Consider the following 20996-nt stretch of genomic DNA (forward strand, 5'->3'; position numbering starts at 1 on the left):
TGATATGTTTGTGCTTAATTAGTTAATTATCCCTTAAAAAGAAAAAAATCTATCACGTAATACACGGAATAGCTAAAAAAGATCATCGACCTCGAATTTTTCTAATACACATAATTAATTCAAATAAAAGAAGAAGAAAGAAAAGGGATAAAGGGAAATGGTATCCAATAGGATAAATGGCATGGATTGCGCGTGTCCATCTCATCGTTACGATGAAAAGTTTTTCTATTTTTGAAAAGTTCCTTTTTTTTTTCACGCGGTTTCCGTCACACACTGCCGTTTTGAGACTTTTGAAAACCAACGAACCGTTACATTCTCGCCACGTGTTCGAGATCGATGGCCCATATTGAACTGTCATCTAGCTAGCTGTGTGGTCACCGTGAACTGTAACCAACCTCACTCCACTTATGTCTGCCTCTTCCTCTCTCACTCGCTTTGAAATATCTTTTTGTATTTTCTTCAGATAAAACAATATATCCATCAAATTTTGAAAATTTGATCGGTTCCTATTAACAACCTCAATTAAATATAAGTCAACTTTATTTTTGATGATATGGTTAAAGTTTTTAGTAGTCATTAAGAAATTATGATTATTTCCGGATACAAATAGAAAAGAAAAGAAAGAAAATTAAGTTTTGACTGAATGAAAGATTTAGCAAAAATGAGGGTGTCGTCGTTTTCAGAGCAGTTGGATGTCGTTTTAATGAGGAAGATGAATGGCACATGTGAACTTTAGGTGAATTGTCGCCCTCAGATTTTGTTCAATACCTTTTTTCCTTCCTTGGTTTTATCGTTTTCGCGTGATATTGTGAATTTCGTGACATATGGTCCAATTCCCTCTTTTTTCTTCTTTTTTTAATACTCGTAACTATTAGTACAAGTTTTGTTTTTTTTAACTGGAGATCCAAAATGAGTACTGAATTTTTGGAATCTATTACATTGTTGTTTCAAATAGACATACTTAGCCAATTTGAATTGTAACACCACTATATATTCGGTAAAAACTAAAATATCTCAGAGTTGTTCGTGAGCATTATTGGCAGAAAATTCCTTATAAATTACAAGTACTACTTTTAATATGTGACGCTTGTGATTTGTGAAAGAAAAAGAAAAAAGTTATCGAAGAAATAGAATCCAGTAATATAAATTTTAGAAGGAATGTTTCGTAAAGCTTTAACATTTGATTCAGTGGCTCACACACACATGACACATCCTTAATTTTCTAATCTGAAGAAAACAATCTCCACCATCAGATCATCTAACAAATCTTTATGTCTCTAACCAACCACTTTCAGTTTTAGATCAACTTTTTTGTTTTGTTTGTTTGTTCAAATTGGTTTCCGATGATGCTCTAAAATTCTTACACACAAACACATTAAATCCCCCTAACTAATATTCTTACAATTTAACCTCTCCTCGGTCTCAATACAGACGAAAGTGATCAATCGAATTATTCCACTATCAGATCACCTAACAATCTTTTATGTCTTAAGTAACCACTTTCAGTTTTAGTCTTAGATCAACTTTTTGTTTGTTTGTTTAACTTGGTTTCCGATGATGATCTAAATTCCTTACAATTTAACTCTCCTCAGTGATCAATCGCATTATTTCAGTGGGCTAATTGTACGAAAGCCCAACATCATAGGCCCAGAAACCCAATCTATTTCACCAACAAAACCGTAACCAAAAAAAAAAAAAAGGAAACCGGAATGGATTAAACCAGAATTTCTCAACCTTTCTATGGTATAATTTATTTATCAACTTACACATAGAGACTTCAAAGATACAGATGATTAAAATCCTGTTTGGCTTCTAAACCGATTCATTAGAGCGAAAATTCAGAAAATGGAATCCAAATACAAGTGGTTACGCTTCCTGCTAAACTCCAACAAGCTGCCATAGGTACGATCAGCCACTCCAACGAACAGTGCCTCCGTGTCAGGGCTAAACGAGATTCCCGCTATCTCTCCAAACAAATCAATCTCTTGACACTGAGTATAACCTGCCTCTGTGTCAAACACGTGTACAAAGTCTGCAGGCTCAGCCATGGCTAAGAACCGTCCATCAGACGTGAACCTCAAGGCTCTTATAGCTCCCATGTTTCCTTTCAACACTTTCAGTGACCGAGACAAGTTCCTCACGTCCCAAAGCCTGCAGGTCGTGTCTTGGTTCCCCGTGGCTAAGATCTGACCGTTTGGATGCCACGCTGATGAAAACGAGTAGTCGAGATGGCCTTTGAGTCCGTCCACGGTTTTTCCAGATCCTGCATCGGCTAGTATGCACTCGGGACTGTCTCCAAGAACCGCCACCAACTTACCATCTGGACTCGCCGACACGTTCTACCAAAAGATAATCAAAAGGTGAACACTTTTTGGAAACGAGGAGCATATATAACAATGGATGATTCTCAAGAGATGGTGATTTCGCTTACATTTACGGACCAGTCAAAGGCGAAACTGTTGATGGAAGAGAAGTTTGTAGCGTCTAATATCCGGACCGTGCAGTCATTGTTTGCGGTTATAACCCTTAACGATCCACTACATGGATTCAAGGAAGAAAGGATTTGAGTTTAGAAGAGCTTTTGTTTGTTTGCTTGCAACAGATGTATGTTCTGTTTAGTCTTAATTACCTTGGTGCGTTGTATATGTCAACCGAGTTGGTGATGTCGTTTTCGGCTGATGTTAGTTTTGTGCAGAAAGCAATCCCAGGTTCGTTGATTTTCTGGTGAATTCAAAAAGATCACAGCGAGTGAGAATCCTAAATTGACATATATTAGACAAATTGTAGAAAAAGCCAAAAAGTGTGTTATGTTATATACCTTACAGATAAGCTCTCCTTGGAACCCTCCGGCAACTATCAAGTCGTTTTTAACTGCCATTGTGCTTATTCGAACTCTTGATAGAGACTGTGACAACAAACCAGGCTGCTTCTACAGATTTGAGTTACCACAATGTTAGTTTACTTGAATTCCGAGGAGGTTCAAGAACAAGTAACATAAGAAGGATTTGCTTGCTCACCATTTTTGAAACAATGGGCTTTGCCACGTTAAGTACTTCTTTGCCCCTTTGGAGCAAAGATGACCAATGCATGAGAGAGTAGTTCTTCATGAAATACACATCGTGTTTTGATGTTGCCCATATCAAGTTTCTCAACTGAAACATGGCAACATAAAATACAAGGATTCACATAAGACACAGTAAGTCATTTACAGCCAAAAAAAAAAAGAAGAAGAAACAGAACATGTCGATTCTCACACAAAACACAAAGCAAGAAGGAAAAAAAAATGACCCTTTCAGTAATCAAATGATTGGATGACACAAGTTGGTGTAAAGCCAAATTACAAAATCTGAAATATCTCAATTTTTTTAGAGTTAAGTCGTTCACAAGACGTATGAATCAACAGTGCCAGAAAATAAGACTAAAGTCAGAAGAAAGAATGGTGACAAAGTCATGTAGTAGCAGTTATATGCAAGCTCAACCAAAAGATTCCCTGTAAGAAAGAATGGTGACAAAGTCAGAGAGTCCTCCAAACATTTCCTATCATACCATATTAACAAATGTTTCCCCTTATGGCGCCAGCTGCTCTCCAAACCTGCTTAAGAAAGGTTAAAGCATATACATAGTAACTGTTACTCAAAATGCAGTGAGGTAGTGACACCTTGATCAAATGCTTGCTTTTTTCTTTTCTTTTCTGACTACTCTGTTTGAAGATTATGAGTAATGATCTAACCAAGACACTGAAAGACGGTAATGCAAATAACGGAACAGTCGGTGACTATGATTTTTCTATGCATATGAATGAAAGTCTATGAAGAAGTTGTTAACAAGTAGCCTGGACTAGTTAGATTTCTCAACTCTGCTTTATATCTTGACAAACTTTTGAATTAGCTAGAACCTTGACAGTATTGTACCCGAGTAACAAATCGAACCTAAATTATAAAATTTTCGAGAATTTAGGTACGAGCAGGTTAAATTAAGCACCCGTCAAGATTATCTGCAAAAGAAAAGGACTTTGTGTGAATCAACACCCCAGCTGCAGAGCTGAGGTGGGAACAGTGGACATAAGAAAACAGGAAAAGGCAATTAAGATTCTATGGTCAAAACATAAGTAAACCAAAGAAAATAAACAATAAAAAGAAAAACATGTTATACATCTTCAGAATATGATTTGAATTGCCATTTCATTCAGCGGCAGGTCTCACAAAAAAAAAAAGTTGGGGTTTTTAGACTCGGCGTGAAATACTAAAGCGAGATTGATAGTAGCAGCAAGTCATTAATTTTACTAATTCTATTGAATAAGAGGGCAAAGTATATACTACTGTTTGCAGTTCAAGACTCGATTTTTAATTAGACACACGAGCTGAGTTACACAGTGTATTTATAAATGAAAAATAATTAGTGAAAGAACCAAGATGACTCCAGACTTTGCAAATAACGTAGTTGGGCAATATGTTCTACCTGAAAATGTGCAATTGTGGACTTGACAAGCCTCGTGTTGAACTGGAAGTCGTAAAAAGTTCTCCCTTTCTCTACTTTCAAGCATTCCTGTCAGCAAAAATACCAGAAATCTTAAGAAAGATGCACACTGAAAACACAGAATTTCGATTTTGTATACAAGTTTTGCTCGTGTGTGACAAACCTTATCAAGCTCTTCCCTGGATCGAAAGAGGCTCTCGAAGTTTTTATACTGTTGCAATCTCTTGTCACGGTAATTTTCTCTGCTGTAATTAAGCCTCTCCCAAGGAATCCCTTGGATGTCTTTTCCGTTCCTAGCTTCCAACGCTGACGTGTCAGTCTTCGTCTTGCTCTGACTCTACAAAATAAAACATAAACAGAGGTTTTCTTGTTTGTTTACTTCATCACATCCGTTATAATTTCCTCTCCTCCTAAATTAGACAAGAATATTATTATTACTATACCAGCTCGAAATCAGAGTCCATGAAATCCGAATCAGTTCCACTCCTGTGCTCGAACTCTCCAAAGGAAGGCTCATCGTCTTCGAAATCATACACACCGTGAAAGTCATCGACGAGGTACTCGAGGTCGGAGTTGTCGAAAATATCCATCTTTTAAAACCTGGTGAGAATCGATCGATAACATGTGAATAAAAATCGTAAACACTAGCATTAGAATAATTAGAAATCGAAGCAGTGAAAGGAACGAAGAAGAGGGGAAACAGTGAAACAAACCTGTTCAAAGTTGAGAAGAAGCAACACAAACGATATTCGAAGAGATCGTATATTTGATCGTGATTAAGGCGATTAAATTTCAGGCTTAAAAGAAGATTGTGGAAATGAAATGTTGTGATCGGAAGAGATGAGCTTGTGTGGTGGTTAAGGGAGAAAACGGAGGTCAAGGAGTTAAAAGGGCCTCTGCTTATAACGGTGGAGGAATCAGCTTTGAGAGGGTTCTGGTGGGTCCCTTAAAATTTACACGTGGGACCGGTTGGAGCCGGTCAAACTCAAACACAGCTTGGCGGATTTCAAAAGGGTTGGAATCCGCGGGCATTTTACGTTCAGGTCGGTAGTCTTTGGGACCCACTTGTGTAACCGGTACAGTCGTTACTTGGTCATATAATGACAACGTTAATACTCTCTACGAAATAACATAAATCTTTAATATATGCGACAAATAAGGAAACAAAATATCTATTCTTTTTGGGCTTAACCAAAATATCCCATTCTTGTTTCTTGTGTGCGCTGATTTTTTTGGCGTTTCCTTTTTTTTTTTTCTGTTTCTATTTATCTATCTTCTTAGTAAATGCAAGTTTCATTTTTTGGATGTTTAATCACGTAAAAAACGAATGGATTTTCTTAGGAAAAAAATGAGTGAAGCGGCAGACCATTGTAATAAATTAGAAATTTCGATGACTGGAGTATTAATAACGACAATAGGAAACAAGAGGAAAATTTCAAACATTGTAATAAAATATGTTTGTTGTTAGTGTCACACTTTGGAACGTGGACATATGATTCTACCGACATCTCACTATCACTATGAATGGCAAATTCGTCAAATCAACCGGCATTTTAGTCATTAACCCGGTTACAAGCTTATGACGTCACTAGAACATATACGTTTACACAATCCTTACTCGTCAACCATACATGTCACGTGTCAGATAATAAGGGCCTAGGTTCGTCCACGTGGATGCTAGCCTTTGATTTATCAGAGACCACAGAAGAATAAGAGAACACAAATATTTCCTATTACACTACCAGTGACGACAAAAAAAAAAAGACTACCAGTGAATATTTTACTAGCTTTTACAATGTAGAATTTGAAAGTTTTTGATGAAAATAATTTTCTACAGAGCTCTTATCGCCAGATACTTCGCTGAGAGTCTGAGACAGAAAAATATACTAGTATCTACATAGATTTTAAGCTTTTATTAATTGTTTGAAAACCGACATTTTTGTCCAGTCAAACCTAATTACGTGACCAGAAGAAATTTAATAAGTATAATCACAATTAGGTTTATTGTGATTAGCACGTCGGGACAAATGGCTTGAAATGGCAAAGCTAATGTGATAGAATATATTGTGTTATCCATTTCCACTTCTTGTGGTTGGTTGGGCGTTTTATCTTTTACATTCCTTGACAATTCTTCTAACTCTACTAATTTAATGTTTTAAGATTTACCAAAAATGATTTAATAGGCCTCCTAATGGACTATAGTCTGTAGAAAACATTAGCACTATAAAAATGCTAAATGGCCTAAATCAATGACCAGAAAAAAAAAAGAATCCACATTCATATATTTGAGAAAGCATTGTTGGGCTTTAAAACCATAACAGAAGTTTTTATTTTTGTTTTCTTTCTAAATAGGGCTTTTAGTAAAAAAACCCCTCAACTAATATTTTTTTGTTGGTCAGAGATGCGAATTATAAGGGTAATTACGTCAATTGATTCAGACAATAATAAGCAGACTCTGTCACTCTCATCAGTCTCTGAGTGTTTTTCTCATCTGTTTTTCCGCATTTCGAAGCCATGGCTAAATTGGTTCCTCTCCTTCTCATTCTTTTCTTCTTCTTCTTCTTCCTTCACGGCGTCGATCCATCTCCTCCGCCGCACGCGTGCGACTCTTCGAATCCCAGCACCAAACTCTTCCAGTTCTGCCGCACTGACCTCCCAATTAGCCGGCGAGCGCGTGATCTCGTCTCGAGGCTAACCATTTCCGAGAAGATCTCTCAGCTGGTGAATTCAGCTCCGGGGATTCCCCGTCTTGGAGTTCCGGCGTACGAGTGGTGGTCAGAGGCTTTACACGGCGTAGCCGGCGCCGGTCCTGGAATCCGGTTTAACGGCACGGTTAAAGCGGCCACTAGCTTTCCTCAAGTCATCTTAACCGCCGCTTCCTTCGATTCCTATCAATGGTTCCGCATTGCTCAAGTGCCTCTCTCTCTCTCTCTCTCACACTGTTTTTTTTTTCAATTTAATAATCTGGCTTGCGGTTTTATAATTGTTTAAGTTTAGAAACGTTTTATTGTGTGTGAAATTTAACAAGAATCCAGAATTTCTAAGTAATATCGAAAACTTGAATTATATCCAAAACGCTCGCATTTTAATTATGTTTTTTTTTCCAAACATACCACTAAATTCCGCATTTTTTTTTTCTTTCAAAAACTAAACACAAGCTTTTTGTTCTTGAAATATACCAACTTTAGTAAAAGTTTATAAATCATGTTAATAGGTAAATTGCTAATAGGTCAAACCTGTGGTATGTTTTTCTTTGTGTTAATTTTGGAACTAAATCCTGTTTTGGTAGTGTTTTTGACAATTTCTCTTGTATACAAAATAAGAAAGTTTTTGAATTGAGGTTTCAGGTAATAGGAAAAGAAGCAAGAGGAGTATACAACGCAGGACAAGCGAAAGGCATGACGTTTTGGGCACCAAACATTAACATATTTAGGGATCCACGGTGGGGAAGAGGCCAAGAGACTCCCGGCGAGGATCCGACGGTTACCGGAGCTTACGCGGTGGCTTACGTCAGAGGACTACAAGGTGATTCTTTCGACGGTCGGAAAAAACTCTCCGGTCACCTCCAAGCCTCCGCTTGTTGCAAGCATTTCACGGCTTATGATCTTGACCGTTGGAAAGGTATCACTCGCTACGTCTTCAATGCTCAGGTAAATTAATTTCTCTAATCACTTTTCAACGGTTACCATCTTTTGACTCATCTTTTACATAATGCCGTTTTTATAGTTTTTTAAGTTAATTCTTTGATTGCACTCTTTACGTCTTGTCATGAATATGTGCTAATCTTCATGTCTTTTCATAAATATGTGCGTAGATTATCATTATTTAACAAATCTTCATGTTGAAATTCTGACGTGGAGACTGGTTGGAATAGAGTCAAAATTTGTCTGAAATTAGGAAAATAAAATAAAGCTCAGAAAGTATTCTCTCATTAAAATTAAACTTATTAGTATAAAGTTCTGTTGTACAGTAACAATCGACTCAAAATCTATCCTTTTATATCTCCAACTATTCACAAATTATATTGAAATTTCTATACAATTTATTAATTCTAGCTTGGATAATTATAACAGTAAACATCACAACAGTCTTACAAAATATATGTTAAATAGTATGTCTTTTTTCTTCTTAATCTCATGTTAATTATGATTATTAAATAACATAATTCTTTGACTTAAAAAAAATAATAGGTGAGCTTGGCTGACCTGGCGGAAACGTACCAACCACCGTTCAAGAAATGCATAGAAGAAGGTCGAGCCAGTGGCATCATGTGCGCTTATAACCGAGTCAACGGCATTCCCTCTTGTGCTGACCCTAATCTCTTGACTCGTACCGCTCGTGGTCTCTGGCATTTCCAAGGGTTCGTCTCCTTTCTTGTTGCTTCTTTACCACTTAATTAGCTGATGATTAAAATTTAAAAATTGTCTCTTTTCTTCTTTCAGATACATCACTTCCGATTGTGATGCCGTCTCAATCATCCACGATGCTCAAGGCTACGCTAAATCCCCTGAAGACGCCGTCGCTGACGTCCTCAAAGCCGGCATGGACGTAAACTGCGGATCTTACTTACAAAAACACACCAAATCAGCTCTCCAACAGAAGAAAGTGTCGGAATCAGACATTGACAGAGCTCTAACCAATCTCTTCTCCGTTAGGATTCGTCTCGGTCTCTTTAACGGCGATCCAACCAAACTTACTTACGGAAACATCAGTCCTAACGACGTTTGTTCTCCAGCTCATCAAGCGTTAGCACTCGAAGCAGCTCGCAACGGTATCGTCCTCTTGAAAAACACTTTAAAGCTCCTTCCTTTCTCCAAACGCAGTGTACCGTCGTTAGCTGTGATCGGTCCAAACGCTAACGCCGCTGAAACGCTTCTCGGTAACTACGCTGGACCGCCTTGCAAGAACGTGACTCCTCTTGAGGCCTTGCGCGGTTACGTCAAAACCGCTGTTTATCACAAAGGATGCGACTCCGTGGCTTGCTCAAACGCTGCGGTTGATCAAGCGGTTGCAATCGCGAGGAATGCTGATCGTGTGGTCTTGATCATGGGACTAGACAAGACTCAAGAGAAAGAAGATATGGACCGTGTGGACCTTAGCCTTCCCGGGAAGCAACAGGAGCTTGTAATGACCGTTGCGAAAGCTGCAAAGAAACCAGTTGTTCTTGTTCTGATTTGTGGCGGTCCTGTCGATATCTCGTTTGCAACGAATAATGATAAAATCGGAAGCATTATTTGGGCTGGTTATCCTGGAGAAGCCGGAGGGATTGCTCTTGCTGAGATCATATTCGGAGATCACAACCCCGGTAAACACTTCTCTTCTCTTCTTCCAACAATTAGTGAAAAAGCTTTGATTTTTGCTTTCTTCTAAAGTTAAGATTTTTGTGTGTGTAGGAGGGAGATTACCTGTGACTTGGTATCCTCAGAGCTTTGTGAATGTGAAGATGACAGACATGAGAATGCGGTCGTCATTTGGATATCCGGGAAGGACTTACAGATTTTATAAAGGCCCTAAAGTGTTTGAGTTTGGTCATGGTCTCAGCTACTCAAGTTACTCTTACCTGTTCAAGGCTCTGGCTCAAAGCAATCTCTATTTGAACCAATCCAAAGCTCAAACCAACTCGGAGTCTGTTCGATACGCTCTGGTTTCAGAAATGGGGAGAGAAGGTTGCAATATAGCCAAGACTAAGGTGAGTGTTGTGGTTGAGAATCGAGGGGAGATGGCGGGAAAACATCCCGTGCTGGTGTTTGCGAGGCACGAGAGAGGAGGAGAAGAAGGGAAACGCGCAGAGAAACAGCTCGTCGGGTTTAAGAGCATTGTGCTAAGTAAAGGAGAGAAGGCGGAGATTGAGTTTGAGATTGGTCTATGCGAGCATCTAAGCAGGGCTAATGACGTTGGAGTTATGGTTGTTGAAGAAGGAAAGTATTTCTTAACCGTTGGAGATTCAGAGCTCCCTCTTACGGTTAATGTCTGAAATCTGAAAACATACAAAAGACACTTTCTCTTGAATTGGCTTTTTGGGATTCAAAATGACATGTAATGAACGAGATTTGTGTATCGAATACATATTTTAAAACTGTTCTTGATGATTCTTTTCTCACTAAATAGGGACTCAGAGAGTGAAAGACAAAACAAAAAAAAAGAACTGATTTTTCAGTTTGCTACAGGAACACATTAGGTCAGGGTCTCGTCAAGCTTCTGTCTGTACTTGCCAATCTCTGAAACGAAGAAGCATTATGTCAGCAAACTCAGACAAACAATTGGAGATAAAGATACTAGATAAACAATTAGTTTGGTTTGGTTTGGTTTACCTTAGTATAAGCATAGACACCGGCTTCTGTAGGACCAACCGGGCTTCCTCGTCTCATGAATTTTCTGTCTTTGAAAATGTAGAGTAACGGTAAACCAGTAGATAGCTCTAGACTTGTAACCTGAGAGAAGCAAAACAAACTCTTTCGTCCTAGGAAATCCTCAAAACCAAATGATAAAAAAGACTGAATCTGGACTGCAACCAAATTGGTCTGTTACCTCCTGAGAAGTTAATTTGTCAAGATACATAATGATAGATCGCAAAGAGTTCCCGTGAGCAGCAATCAATACGTTGTTTCCAAATGCGAGCTCTGGTTGAATCTGCATTTGTATTAAAAACGTTCTAAGGAGCTGCATAAAAACGATTACGAATGTAAGAAAAGAGTCTTTCATTCATACATTGTCTTCAAAATAAGCCACAGCTCTCTCAGCGCACATCTCCAAACTCTCGCCTTTAGGAGGAGGAATGTGGTAACTCCTGCGCCATTCGTGAACTTGCTGTGTTCCGTATCTTTCCGCTGTTTCTTTCTTGTTTAAACCCTGTAGCTCTCCATACCTAACTCAAGACAAATAAAGGCCAGAAACTAGATATATGAGTTCTTATGATCTTTCGTACAAAAGAGACACAAGGGAAGCCACATTTGTTGTTTTACATTCTCTCATTTAGCTGCCAAGCCGCTATAACCGGGATAGATTGCTTTCTCGTTTCTTCGCTGAAAACATGACTCCAAGTTTGCGCCTTTTCGCTCTCATCGTGCAAGATGATCGGAACCTAGAGAATTCACACAACAAGTCAAAAAAGAGGAGTTTTTTGAGAAAAACAAAAAAGAAGCAATAATCTTTTCGATCTAGTTGTAACCTTCTTGCAGCGATGCTGAGTCATAGCAAGCATTGCGGTCATTTGAGCACGGATTAGAGATGATGTGAAGATCAAATCTACAGGTATGTTGCTAATTCTCTTCCCGGCTTCAATGGCTTCTGCCACACCTTTCTCTGTCAATGGCACATCAACACAACCCGTGAACAGATTCTTCTCGTTCCATAACGACTCTCCATGCCTAATCAATATAAGAGATGCTTCATCTGAAAAAACATATGTTGAAAACAAAGACCAAAAACTTGATTTAATGTTTCTTCAGCACTCTTTTCTCTTAATATACACACACTCATGATGAGGACCAAGAAGAAAGCAGCATACTTGTTTTTTTCTTGGATTCATGAGGGATGTTGTTGGAAGGAGACAAGACAGTGTCAAGAATGGGAATCTGAGATGCAGTTGCTTTGATCTTGAATCCTTTATGTCTGAATTTCATCGGTACATTCAAAGGCTCCTTGAGAAACTGAGAAGCTTTGAAATCGGAAGGTCTATGAGAGACAATAGACCCGATCGCTTGGTGAGACACAACCGTAGCCATTTCCGGATATTCCTATGCGTAATAAGAAACAACAGGGTTTTAAGTCTAAAACTTTAAGAGTAACCAAGAATACTAAAGTTAGGTGATTTAACTGAAGATCTCAAATTCAATACTTGAGTGAAGAGAAATCATGAACTAGGGGAAAAAAAAAACAAAACGCAAACCACAACATACACTATAGCATCAACAAATTCGATTGAATATGTATACCCAAAAATCGAAAGAAACAAACTGAGATTAAAGAGGAAAAATTGAAAATCAAATGTAGGTCAATTACAGAAACATACCTGTTATGACGACGAAACCGAGGATGGAGAAGCAATAGAACAAAAGATGGTATTACTCGACTACACGTCGATTTCAGTATACCCACCTAAACCTCAGACCAAAAAATTAACGCTTTATATAGGATTTTGACCCCAAAAAAAAAGAAAAACTTTTCGTTACGTGGTGAAGAAATACATACGAAAAGTGAATGACAACACGACGCGAGGGTTGTTGAAGTTGTGGCGTTTGTAGCGATCGATTTCGGAAGAAAGATAAATACAAATTAAAGCGTCGTTTTGGTTGGTATTTGATTAATTAGGGTTTATTTGACTGTTTTTTTCTACGACTTGGAACATTTCTGACGGCGACCAACTGGGATTGACATTTGGCAATATGCTGTTCTGGTTTCTGCCTTTTGGGCCGTTTCTTCACTTCTCGTCTCGTGATTTTTTATTTTTGTATTCAAACTCATACACATGCAAACAAACAAAAAACAGTGTTGAACTGTCGCAAAAAAAAAAAGAACCGAGTAGAACCTAATTATTAGTTACACAAATCAATACAGCTTACATAACTGATTTATGTATTCTGATTTTTGATTCGAACAGTGTTAGGAATCTAAAAGGGAATGCCTAAATTTGCTTTGTCTTTGTTAAAAAAAAAAGGTCATATGGGATGGAGTGTTGAGTTAGGTGATGAATTTTGCTGGTGGAGGTTGGTTAATGTGAATTGAAATTCACTTAATTGTTTCCAACAAATATTGTTAGATCATTATACATACCAAAGTACGGTACCAAACATGAGATAATGTTGTATGCTTGATTTTGCCTAAACTTTTTCGCTACAGTGTTTAAGAAAAAGAAAAAACGGTAGGTGGTGTTTTTTTACTTCTACATCGGAATATATCCAAGCCCATAAAAGTCCATTAAGAGTTTTGTTCGATAACAAAAGTATAATCTCAGAGTTGAGATTGTAGCCCGAACTTGGTGCGACCGAATTCGATTTTTTATTCTCTTGTCTTTCTGGGAAGGGCCGTTCTCGGTGTATATAAGGGATTTCACACACAGTATTTTCGATGTTACAGTTGAAGAGATATTTAATTACAAATATATTAACTCTCGTTAGCAACTTCAGTTTTCTTAGAAGAATTAGTGGAAAAAAAGTTTCACCATCTTTTATTTTAGATGGAGTGTTTTAGTGTAATGTTAAATTCAAATCTCTCCTTTCAAATTTCATTCCACTTTATGTTTTGTATATGTAAATTAATGAAACTTCACTAAGCCAAGATCAGAGACTAAAGAGAAACGAAGAATGAAGAAATCAATAAAAGACACTTCCCAAGCAAGGAAGTGACACAGGCCCATATAAGAAACTTACACAAACAGAGTTCCGAATCACCAGAGTAATCAATCAATCATCTTCTAAAAACAAATACAAATATAAATTTCTTTCATAACCCCGGATTAACATATAAAAAAGATGCACATTAATTAAGATAGAGAGAGAGATTAGAGGGATGGTGTCTAATCTTAAACATCATCTTCATCAACCTGATACTTTTTAATAAGCTCAGAGCAAAAGACATCGCTAACTTCTTTCTCGAAACCCATGTTGTTGGCGTGTCTGATCTGCGAGGCAATGCCATTGTAATGGTTTAAGATGACACGGGATTGCTCGCGTCCTGGGGAGATTTTAGGGCAGCTTGCGTCTGAGCTTTTCACAAGCACAACATCGCACATCTCGTCTTTGTGGTCTTCGTGGACAATGAACTTGTACTTGCCTTCTTTGTCTGATACTGCCACGTCTGTGTAGATCGGTTTCATTGTCTTCCTGTCGTTGCACACTAGCTTCACCGTCGCACCTAAAAGCCAGAAAAAAAAAACACAGCTCTCATCAGAATCAAAAAAAAGCCAAATCATCAGCGTCGTGTATAATTCAAATAATGGTATTTGTAAATCTAAAGCTAGATCTAGAGCAAAATGGAAGTGAGATTCTTAGATCTAACATACTACTAGTCCATTAAGAATCGAGATTCGTCAACACTAAGCGAAGCCCCCCAGATCTATAGAGAAAAATGTAATCCATCCGAATCGACAATCTAACACTAAAGAGAAGGCAACATATAGGGAAAAAAATTGTCAGATCTAAGCAAAAGAGAGAGAGAGAAACCGGGGATGAAGTAGGAGGATTCAGCAGTCTCGAAGCCGAATTTGCAAGTGTCGCAGTAAGTGGAACCTTGCACCACCATAGTATTCTTTCCGATGCTTCTTGGCATCCTTGCCGCCATGGCTATCGCCGGTAAGATACAGAGAACCATCAACATCACCAGTTTCGCCATTTTCGAATACAGAGACAGAGAGAGAGAGTTGCTATGGATTTCTGATCAAAGTGACAAGGAAGGAAGGAACTTTAAGACAGTGGAGGAGCGAATCTAGGAGGGGGAGATGAAAGCGCGTGAGATTTACTATGCGCTCAGGGGCACTTTCGTCAATTTGTTAGTAGTATATGTTAACGTGGCAGTATATGATTGGAACGAAAACGAGTGGACCCCAAACGCTCTTTGCAAAAACAAAAAAAGGCGGTGCGTTTGCGTGATTGCAGCTGGAGGATAGTGGTTACTCTCTCTCTCTCTGTCGGTGCTCACATGGCAAGCAGAAGAAGAAAGCACCAAAGTCCAATGTTTTTTTCGTAAAGGCTAAAACAATAATAATTATAATAATGGAGAGTCCCTAAAAACGACGGTGTCCAAAAAATTATTACTTTAAATAAAAAAGTCCATTATGCTTCCTTGGATCTCTTCTTGGCCCATTAGTTTCACTACTTTTATCTGAGTTATGATTATGTAATGTGGGCATAGCGGATCACTACTTTCCGGCCCATACAATACAACGCTAGCCATCTTTCATCTCTAACGAAATAAAAAGACCCTATCTCGAATTTCATTTTGATCGCGTTTGTGTTTGCATTTATATAGTTACAGTACGTTTATATATAAGATTATCAGCTCGCGTTTGTAATAGTATTTCTTAATTTGGATTATTAGTTATCTATAAGGGTAATGTAATAAAACATATGCTGAGCTCTTTTCAGCAGGGAAAGTTTTCAAAATAAGAATGATGCACTGAAAACAAAATAGAGGAGAAAGGAAAAGGCGACATACTGCGATATTAATGTTTAAATATGAACATCATCATTAATAAGTTTGTTTGAGCATAGTTTATTCAGTCACATGATGATGATATTGATGACTATCTATTCATGTAATGTACATATAGTGGCGAACATCAATTATTTTATCGTACCAAACCAAAACCTTTCTGTTAAACCATTATTTTGATATTCATCACCGTTATGTTTTCACTTTTTTTTTTCTTCTTTCAATATACACAATAGTTTTTTTTTTTCTCCACTGTGTACGTTGGTTCTGGTCATGTGATGTGATTAGTGACACTTTTATTTGATGAGTACGTAGATAGTTGAAATCGTTTCTTTAATTTGTGGAAGAATCGATATAATCTGGTAGAAACCCCATACTATAATGATGGACTTACTATAGGATTAACAGTTCCATAGTTAGTAGAATGAAACGAATGTAATAATCGCACTACATAAAAACGTGTTATCGTTTGACGATCGTGAAATCATAACTGAAATCATCCTACTCTAATAACATCGTTTTGTCCTCTAAAAAAACTATATATAAGATTACACAAGTTCTATACATATTCTATTACTTTGTGTAGTTATACAATTAACTATAGTTCATTTGTAATTATTATACCCAAAACAAAAAAAAACGAGGACTCTATACCTAAGCAAGTGGGAAGGCATGAAAGTATAATATCTAAATAAGATCAAGAATCAAAATAATTGAGATACCAGTATGTTTTGTTTTATTGTATATGCATAAGTCATGATAAACATACGTGAGATATTTGTTGAAGTCCAAATTAAGAATGAAATGAACAATTGATAAACTACTTGACTCTGAAATGAGCTGTTCCCACTTGTCTTTGCTTAATTTGGATGGAACAATTCGATTCGTAGTAGATAAATGGGCCAACACCACTAAAAATTTGTATTATTAATATCAAATATCGATCATATAATAATAAAACCAAGGTTTGGGATAAAGGTGAAAGACTATGCGTGTGTGTAGTTTCAAAATGTTGCCTTAATGCAAACGGAAAGAAGTTTACGGCCGCGTTAAGATGTGACTAAGTTAATATCAAAATTTAAAGATGGCCATTAGTCATTAAGTATGAACTCACTGCTCATATATAAGCACAAACGGGTAACGAGTGTAAATAAAATATAAATATAGCCTTTCTCAAGTGTACTTAATCTTAGTATATTATAGAAGGATTAAGTAAAAAGGATCCATAATATCTATTACACAACTGTATTAGGCATACAAACAAAAATTAATGGAGAGCATATTTGCACGTGTATCCCCACACTTCGGCTAATTTTCTTGAATATAGAAAAGTACTCGTATAAGTAGAACCAAAGAGTAACGGGACAACTTCGCATTTCCTGTCCCCTCCTAGAAAACAAATACCACATACAATAAGACATAGTCTATTTTATTTGATAGGCTATATATATATTTTGAGTTTTTGGCTCATTGGTCACACGATCATTTTGTGAAAACCAGCATCCTTTACTAAAAGCTCAAACTAGAAAACAAAACTTAAACCCTCTATTGAAAAATTCTCTTCTTGAATCAAGTGAATAATTCACAAAGGAATTCATATATAATATTTGATAATGGTTTTCACTTAAACGGAATAAACTAATCGTTTTTATCTTTTCTTTTCCGAAGTAGCTAACTAATTATTAAGTCTTAATTCAAATAAGTAAATAGAGACCATGCGCTTACTCTTATAAGTTACCATCTCTTTGGTCGAGAAAGATGCCAACCATCTTTACTTTACATATCTCGGACTTGTTATAGTTTAGATTGTTAATTAAAACATAATTATTCAGCTTTTGTTTCATAAAACAATAATTAAGGAGCATGGATGCTAGGTTGGAGATATCAAGGAGACGTTGGAATTCAGATGGTTGGCCAAGTTTGATGCGGACACATGCCAATTTGGCCAAGTGGTACTATAATATTGCTCACTTAATACGTTAAAATGTTTAATATCAACTTGCTACTACAAAATTTATTCACAAAGCAATCTATCTGTGTGATACGAACTTTAAATATAATTTGTTAATACGTTCTGTTTTTACTCCATAGTCTCCATTATACAACCACTGTAAAGAATTTTCTCATGGTAGAATTAGAAAATTTGTTCTGAAAAAAGTATTATATATGCACTTTTTTAGTCTAAATATATTTTTGTTGTTGTGCGAAAACCAAACAAAAAAAAAAGAACAAACTTAACGCTTCATATCTTCTTAGTGTTTATCGAGTATGCTGTATGCATCCATCAAAGTATAGGAAGGTAGCGTTAATCATCTCGTTAGAAGAAAAAAGGATAAGAACTAAAACAAATTTAGTTTTTTTGCAAAAGTTTTGAAACAAATGGGGAAACGCACAAAGAAAAATGTAATTGGGATTTAGGAGTCTGTCAAAAATATAACGACCTTTAAATCCAAAAAAAAAAGAATCTATTAATTCTTCCAATTGGTGAACACTGGGACCCATGCTGATTAGGCATGAGATTCCTGACTCAAGCAACATCGTATTGAATTAACCTTGCATATTTAAATATAAATTTACATACAATTAAGAAATTCATAGTCATACACAAAGACGAACACCGTATGTCTGTATTATTGTATATAGGTTTATTTGTAAAATATGTGTGTATAAAAGTACATAAAGGCTACAGCCAGTACAAACTTGTACATCAACTTTAGTTGACCTAAATTGAAAATTTGGTATTAATTCTCCAATAAAAGAAATGATCTTGATTCCAGGTCTGATGTTGATTAAAAAAAAAAAATACATTTGTTCTAACTTCAAAAGAGTGTGTATTCTATATATATTCTTCGTTATCTCCGATGATATTCAGCTTGTGATACAACTTTTGGTGTTAAATATGATAGAAAATTAGTAATGCTAAATGGGAATACTAAATTGCTAATTACGTATTTGTTTTTATCGTTGATTCTAAAAAACTCGATTCAGTCTCCAGAAATGCAACCTCACCCACACAAATTCGCTGCAAATCTTATGATCTTAATTTTTCTCATTAAGTACTTAACAAAAAAAAAAAGAAACATACATTTGATTTTATTCCAAATAGATCAAAACTTGTAAAACTTGAACCCTCGAAAAAAACCCATCTAATTCAACACAAAACACGAGGGGGTGATTAACACGGTTAATTAACGCTCAATGCTTAATATATATTACCCATCATAATCATATACAAACACATAACAAACCCACACATAATATAATTAACTATATAATGTGTGTGAAAATATAGGGATTACACGGCGGCTGCAGCTCTCCCTCCTTTGCCGGGTTTTGCGGTGGCTGCCACCGTCGATTCCTTGGCCGATGCCGATTTGCCTTTCTCTTTCCTCTCGTCTTGTGCCATTTGCTGTTGCCTGCACTCTGAGCTACAAAAGGCCGTATCTCCCCTGCCATTTTAATTACACCAAAATTATCACTTTAATTATAAAACAAATTATCTAATATTATCATAAATCATAGGGAAAACCTTATACCCCTTTAAGTTAATTACTTTTCTTTGCTCCATAAAAAGGATTATAACATAGAAAAAACAAAAACACACACGATTTAAAGTGGTTCACTTTCACTTTCACGAATTTCTCTACGACCAAAATTCAAGAGTTTGCAGGTTTAATTTCTTTCCGATGATATTATTTGTTATATATATACCTATACATATAGATGTCGCGGCCGGGAACAAGAAGGCGTTCACAGAGGGAGCAAGATCTCAAGAAATGTCCAGCGTCGGAGAAATCGCCTGAGTGTCTCCTCAGGTTACCTCTCGGTGAGACCATAGCTAAGAACCGTTGATCTAACAGCCCACGGTGTTGATCGACGGCTGCTATGTTCTGAGCGTTAGAAACATACGAGCCCACCACGGGATTTTGGCTTGGATTCTGCTGATTTGATACCTCTGTTTCGCCGGGAAGGTTGAGATCGAACTTTATCTCCGACAGACTTGTGGTTCTGTTAATCGGTGGTCGTTGTCTCTTTCCAAGCAACATCGTATTATTGTGTGTATATGTCTGCTCCGTTTCTGTTCCTCTTTTTCTTTGTATTTTGCGCTCTGAACAGAGCAAATCTAGAGAGAGAGAGGGAGTGAGGAGGGGGTGAGGAAGGAGAAGGGACAGTGAAGAAGATAAAGAAGAACCATAAACTGAGGACTACATCTGGACCGTTGATTTCTCTGATCTAAATATGTTCGTTTCACGATTATGCCACGTCAGGATTCTGGAATTATTATATATTTTTCTAACAAGAACATTTTGGCATGGGCATTTAATCTGTTTGTACTATGTGGTGGTGGTGTAAGTACAAAACAGTATAAAAACTTCTATGTTGTTATTTCCTCGTTGACAGGATAAAAATGATTTTACTAATTTTCTCCACGGTAAAGTGATATTTTTTTGTAGTGTATGGTGAAACTTGGTAATATACAGTTTGTACCATAAAATAAAATTTGTTTTCGAATCAATGTACTACATTATTAACTGTCAGAGAAATTATTTCTTGTCCCAAAATATATGAAACTTTTGATGTTATCTTGTATTTCAAAAATACCTGTCTGGCCAATAAATCTAAGGGTATGATTAAAAAGAAATTTAGAAAAGTATTTTTTGTTAAGAAAGTGCTTGATTTTCATTAGAGAAATTTATAGAAATTCATATAGGAATTGGCTAGCTAACCCAATCTATTTTTTTTGCAAAAGGTTGTCTTATAGACAAAAGTATGAAAATCAAACAAACCGAAAAATCAAAATGAGAGTTAAAAACTCAAAACTAGTTAAGAGTGCAAGGATTTTTGAATATTATCGATGCATGAACAATATAAGCGTTTTGGCGATTAAATATCTTACATTGCATCTAAAAGACTAAAACTACAGTTTTTGTTTTCACTATCTTACAGTGCATCTAAAATTTCGCAATCATTTGAGAAAGAGTCCATTGGGGCTAAAATGGACCCACTAAATTAACAATAATTAACTTTCTACATCAGCGATAGTTGCCACAAGAATTAATAGTCCATTTCCACCCGGTCATTTTCTTCCCGCAAAATAAAGCCCGAAGAAACAATAACAATTTAAAAAAAAACTTATTTCAATTCTTAAGTAACAATAAAGAAAATATATAGGAAAAAATGCTGAAAAATAAAGAAAATTGAAAGGGAAATGTTTAGTTATTTGGTTCCTAACGTCTGGGTCTGAGCTATATAAAAATGGACCACCTTCTTGACAACAATGTTTAATTCAATTTGCCCTTTGCAATTTTATAGAGCCTTCTCTCGTTTCTCCACTTCACATGCCTCATATTTCTCACCAAATTTCAACATTC

General features: G+C 36.6%; 5 protein-coding genes across 12 annotated transcripts; 1 reads left to right on the top strand and 4 right to left on the bottom strand.

Annotated features, from left to right (window-relative positions):
* Window positions 1-1714: 1714 nt before the first annotated feature.
* Window positions 1715-5361, bottom strand: LOC18009305 (uncharacterized WD repeat-containing protein C2A9.03). Of its 7 annotated transcripts, none has more exons than XM_006389966.2 (9): window positions 5190-5361; window positions 4920-5076; window positions 4640-4813; window positions 4459-4545; window positions 3018-3152; window positions 2819-2929; window positions 2630-2721; window positions 2432-2537; window positions 1715-2339 (listed from the first exon to the last, which is right to left on the bottom strand). In XM_006389966.2, exons 2-9 carry the CDS (start codon window positions 5064-5066, stop codon window positions 1839-1841), a joined length of 1353 nt encoding a protein of 450 aa, XP_006390028.1. In that variant the 5' UTR covers window positions 5067-5076; window positions 5190-5361; the 3' UTR covers window positions 1715-1838. The 7 variants fall into 7 exon arrangements, with proteins under 7 accessions (XP_006390028.1, XP_024006386.1, XP_024006377.1 ...); XM_024150618.1 differs by lacking the exon at window positions 5190-5361 and adding an exon at window positions 3547-3592; XM_024150609.1 differs by lacking the exon at window positions 5190-5361 and adding an exon at window positions 3547-3994.
* A 1584-nt stretch (window positions 5362-6945) lies between these two features.
* On the top strand, window positions 6946-10565 carry LOC18009212 (probable beta-D-xylosidase 7). Its single transcript, XM_006389968.2, has 5 exons — window positions 6946-7389; window positions 7824-8126; window positions 8667-8836; window positions 8919-9781; window positions 9870-10565. The coding sequence occupies exons 1-5, from the start codon at window positions 6991-6993 to the stop codon at window positions 10448-10450; spliced, it is 2316 nt and encodes a 771-aa protein (XP_006390030.1). The 5' UTR covers window positions 6946-6990; the 3' UTR covers window positions 10451-10565.
* Window positions 10489-12787, bottom strand: LOC18009034 (2,3-bisphosphoglycerate-dependent phosphoglycerate mutase). 2 transcript variants are annotated; one of them, XM_024150693.1, is made up of 9 exons: window positions 12667-12787; window positions 12488-12579; window positions 11984-12212; window positions 11645-11868; window positions 11439-11557; window positions 11185-11341; window positions 11005-11106; window positions 10788-10907; window positions 10489-10694 (listed from the first exon to the last, which is right to left on the bottom strand). In XM_024150693.1, exons 3-9 carry the CDS (start codon window positions 12198-12200, stop codon window positions 10656-10658), a joined length of 978 nt encoding a protein of 325 aa, XP_024006461.1. In that variant the 5' UTR covers window positions 12201-12212; window positions 12488-12579; window positions 12667-12787; the 3' UTR covers window positions 10489-10655. The 2 variants fall into 2 exon arrangements, with proteins under 2 accessions (XP_024006461.1, XP_006390029.1); XM_006389967.2 differs by having other exon boundaries at window positions 12488-12573; window positions 12667-12747.
* Window positions 12788-13791: 1004 nt separating this feature from the next.
* On the bottom strand, window positions 13792-15078 carry LOC18008239 (protein DOWNSTREAM OF FLC). The gene is made up of 2 exons (XM_006389969.2): window positions 14637-15078; window positions 13792-14328 (listed from the first exon to the last, which is right to left on the bottom strand). Exons 1-2 carry the CDS (start codon window positions 14803-14805, stop codon window positions 13997-13999), a joined length of 501 nt encoding a protein of 166 aa, XP_006390031.1. The 5' UTR covers window positions 14806-15078; the 3' UTR covers window positions 13792-13996.
* A 3569-nt stretch (window positions 15079-18647) lies between these two features.
* LOC18009217 lies at window positions 18648-19796 on the bottom strand. The gene is made up of 2 exons (XM_006389970.2): window positions 19336-19796; window positions 18648-19073 (listed from the first exon to the last, which is right to left on the bottom strand). The coding sequence occupies exons 1-2, from the start codon at window positions 19668-19670 to the stop codon at window positions 18920-18922; spliced, it is 489 nt and encodes a 162-aa protein (XP_006390032.1). The 5' UTR covers window positions 19671-19796; the 3' UTR covers window positions 18648-18919.
* Window positions 19797-20996: the final 1200 nt, after the last annotated feature.

Source organism: Eutrema salsugineum, unplaced genomic scaffold (assembly GCF_000478725.1).
Source record: "Eutrema salsugineum unplaced genomic scaffold, Eutsalg1_0 scaffold_9, whole genome shotgun sequence".
NCBI lineage: Eukaryota > Viridiplantae > Streptophyta > Magnoliopsida > Brassicales > Brassicaceae > Eutrema > Eutrema salsugineum.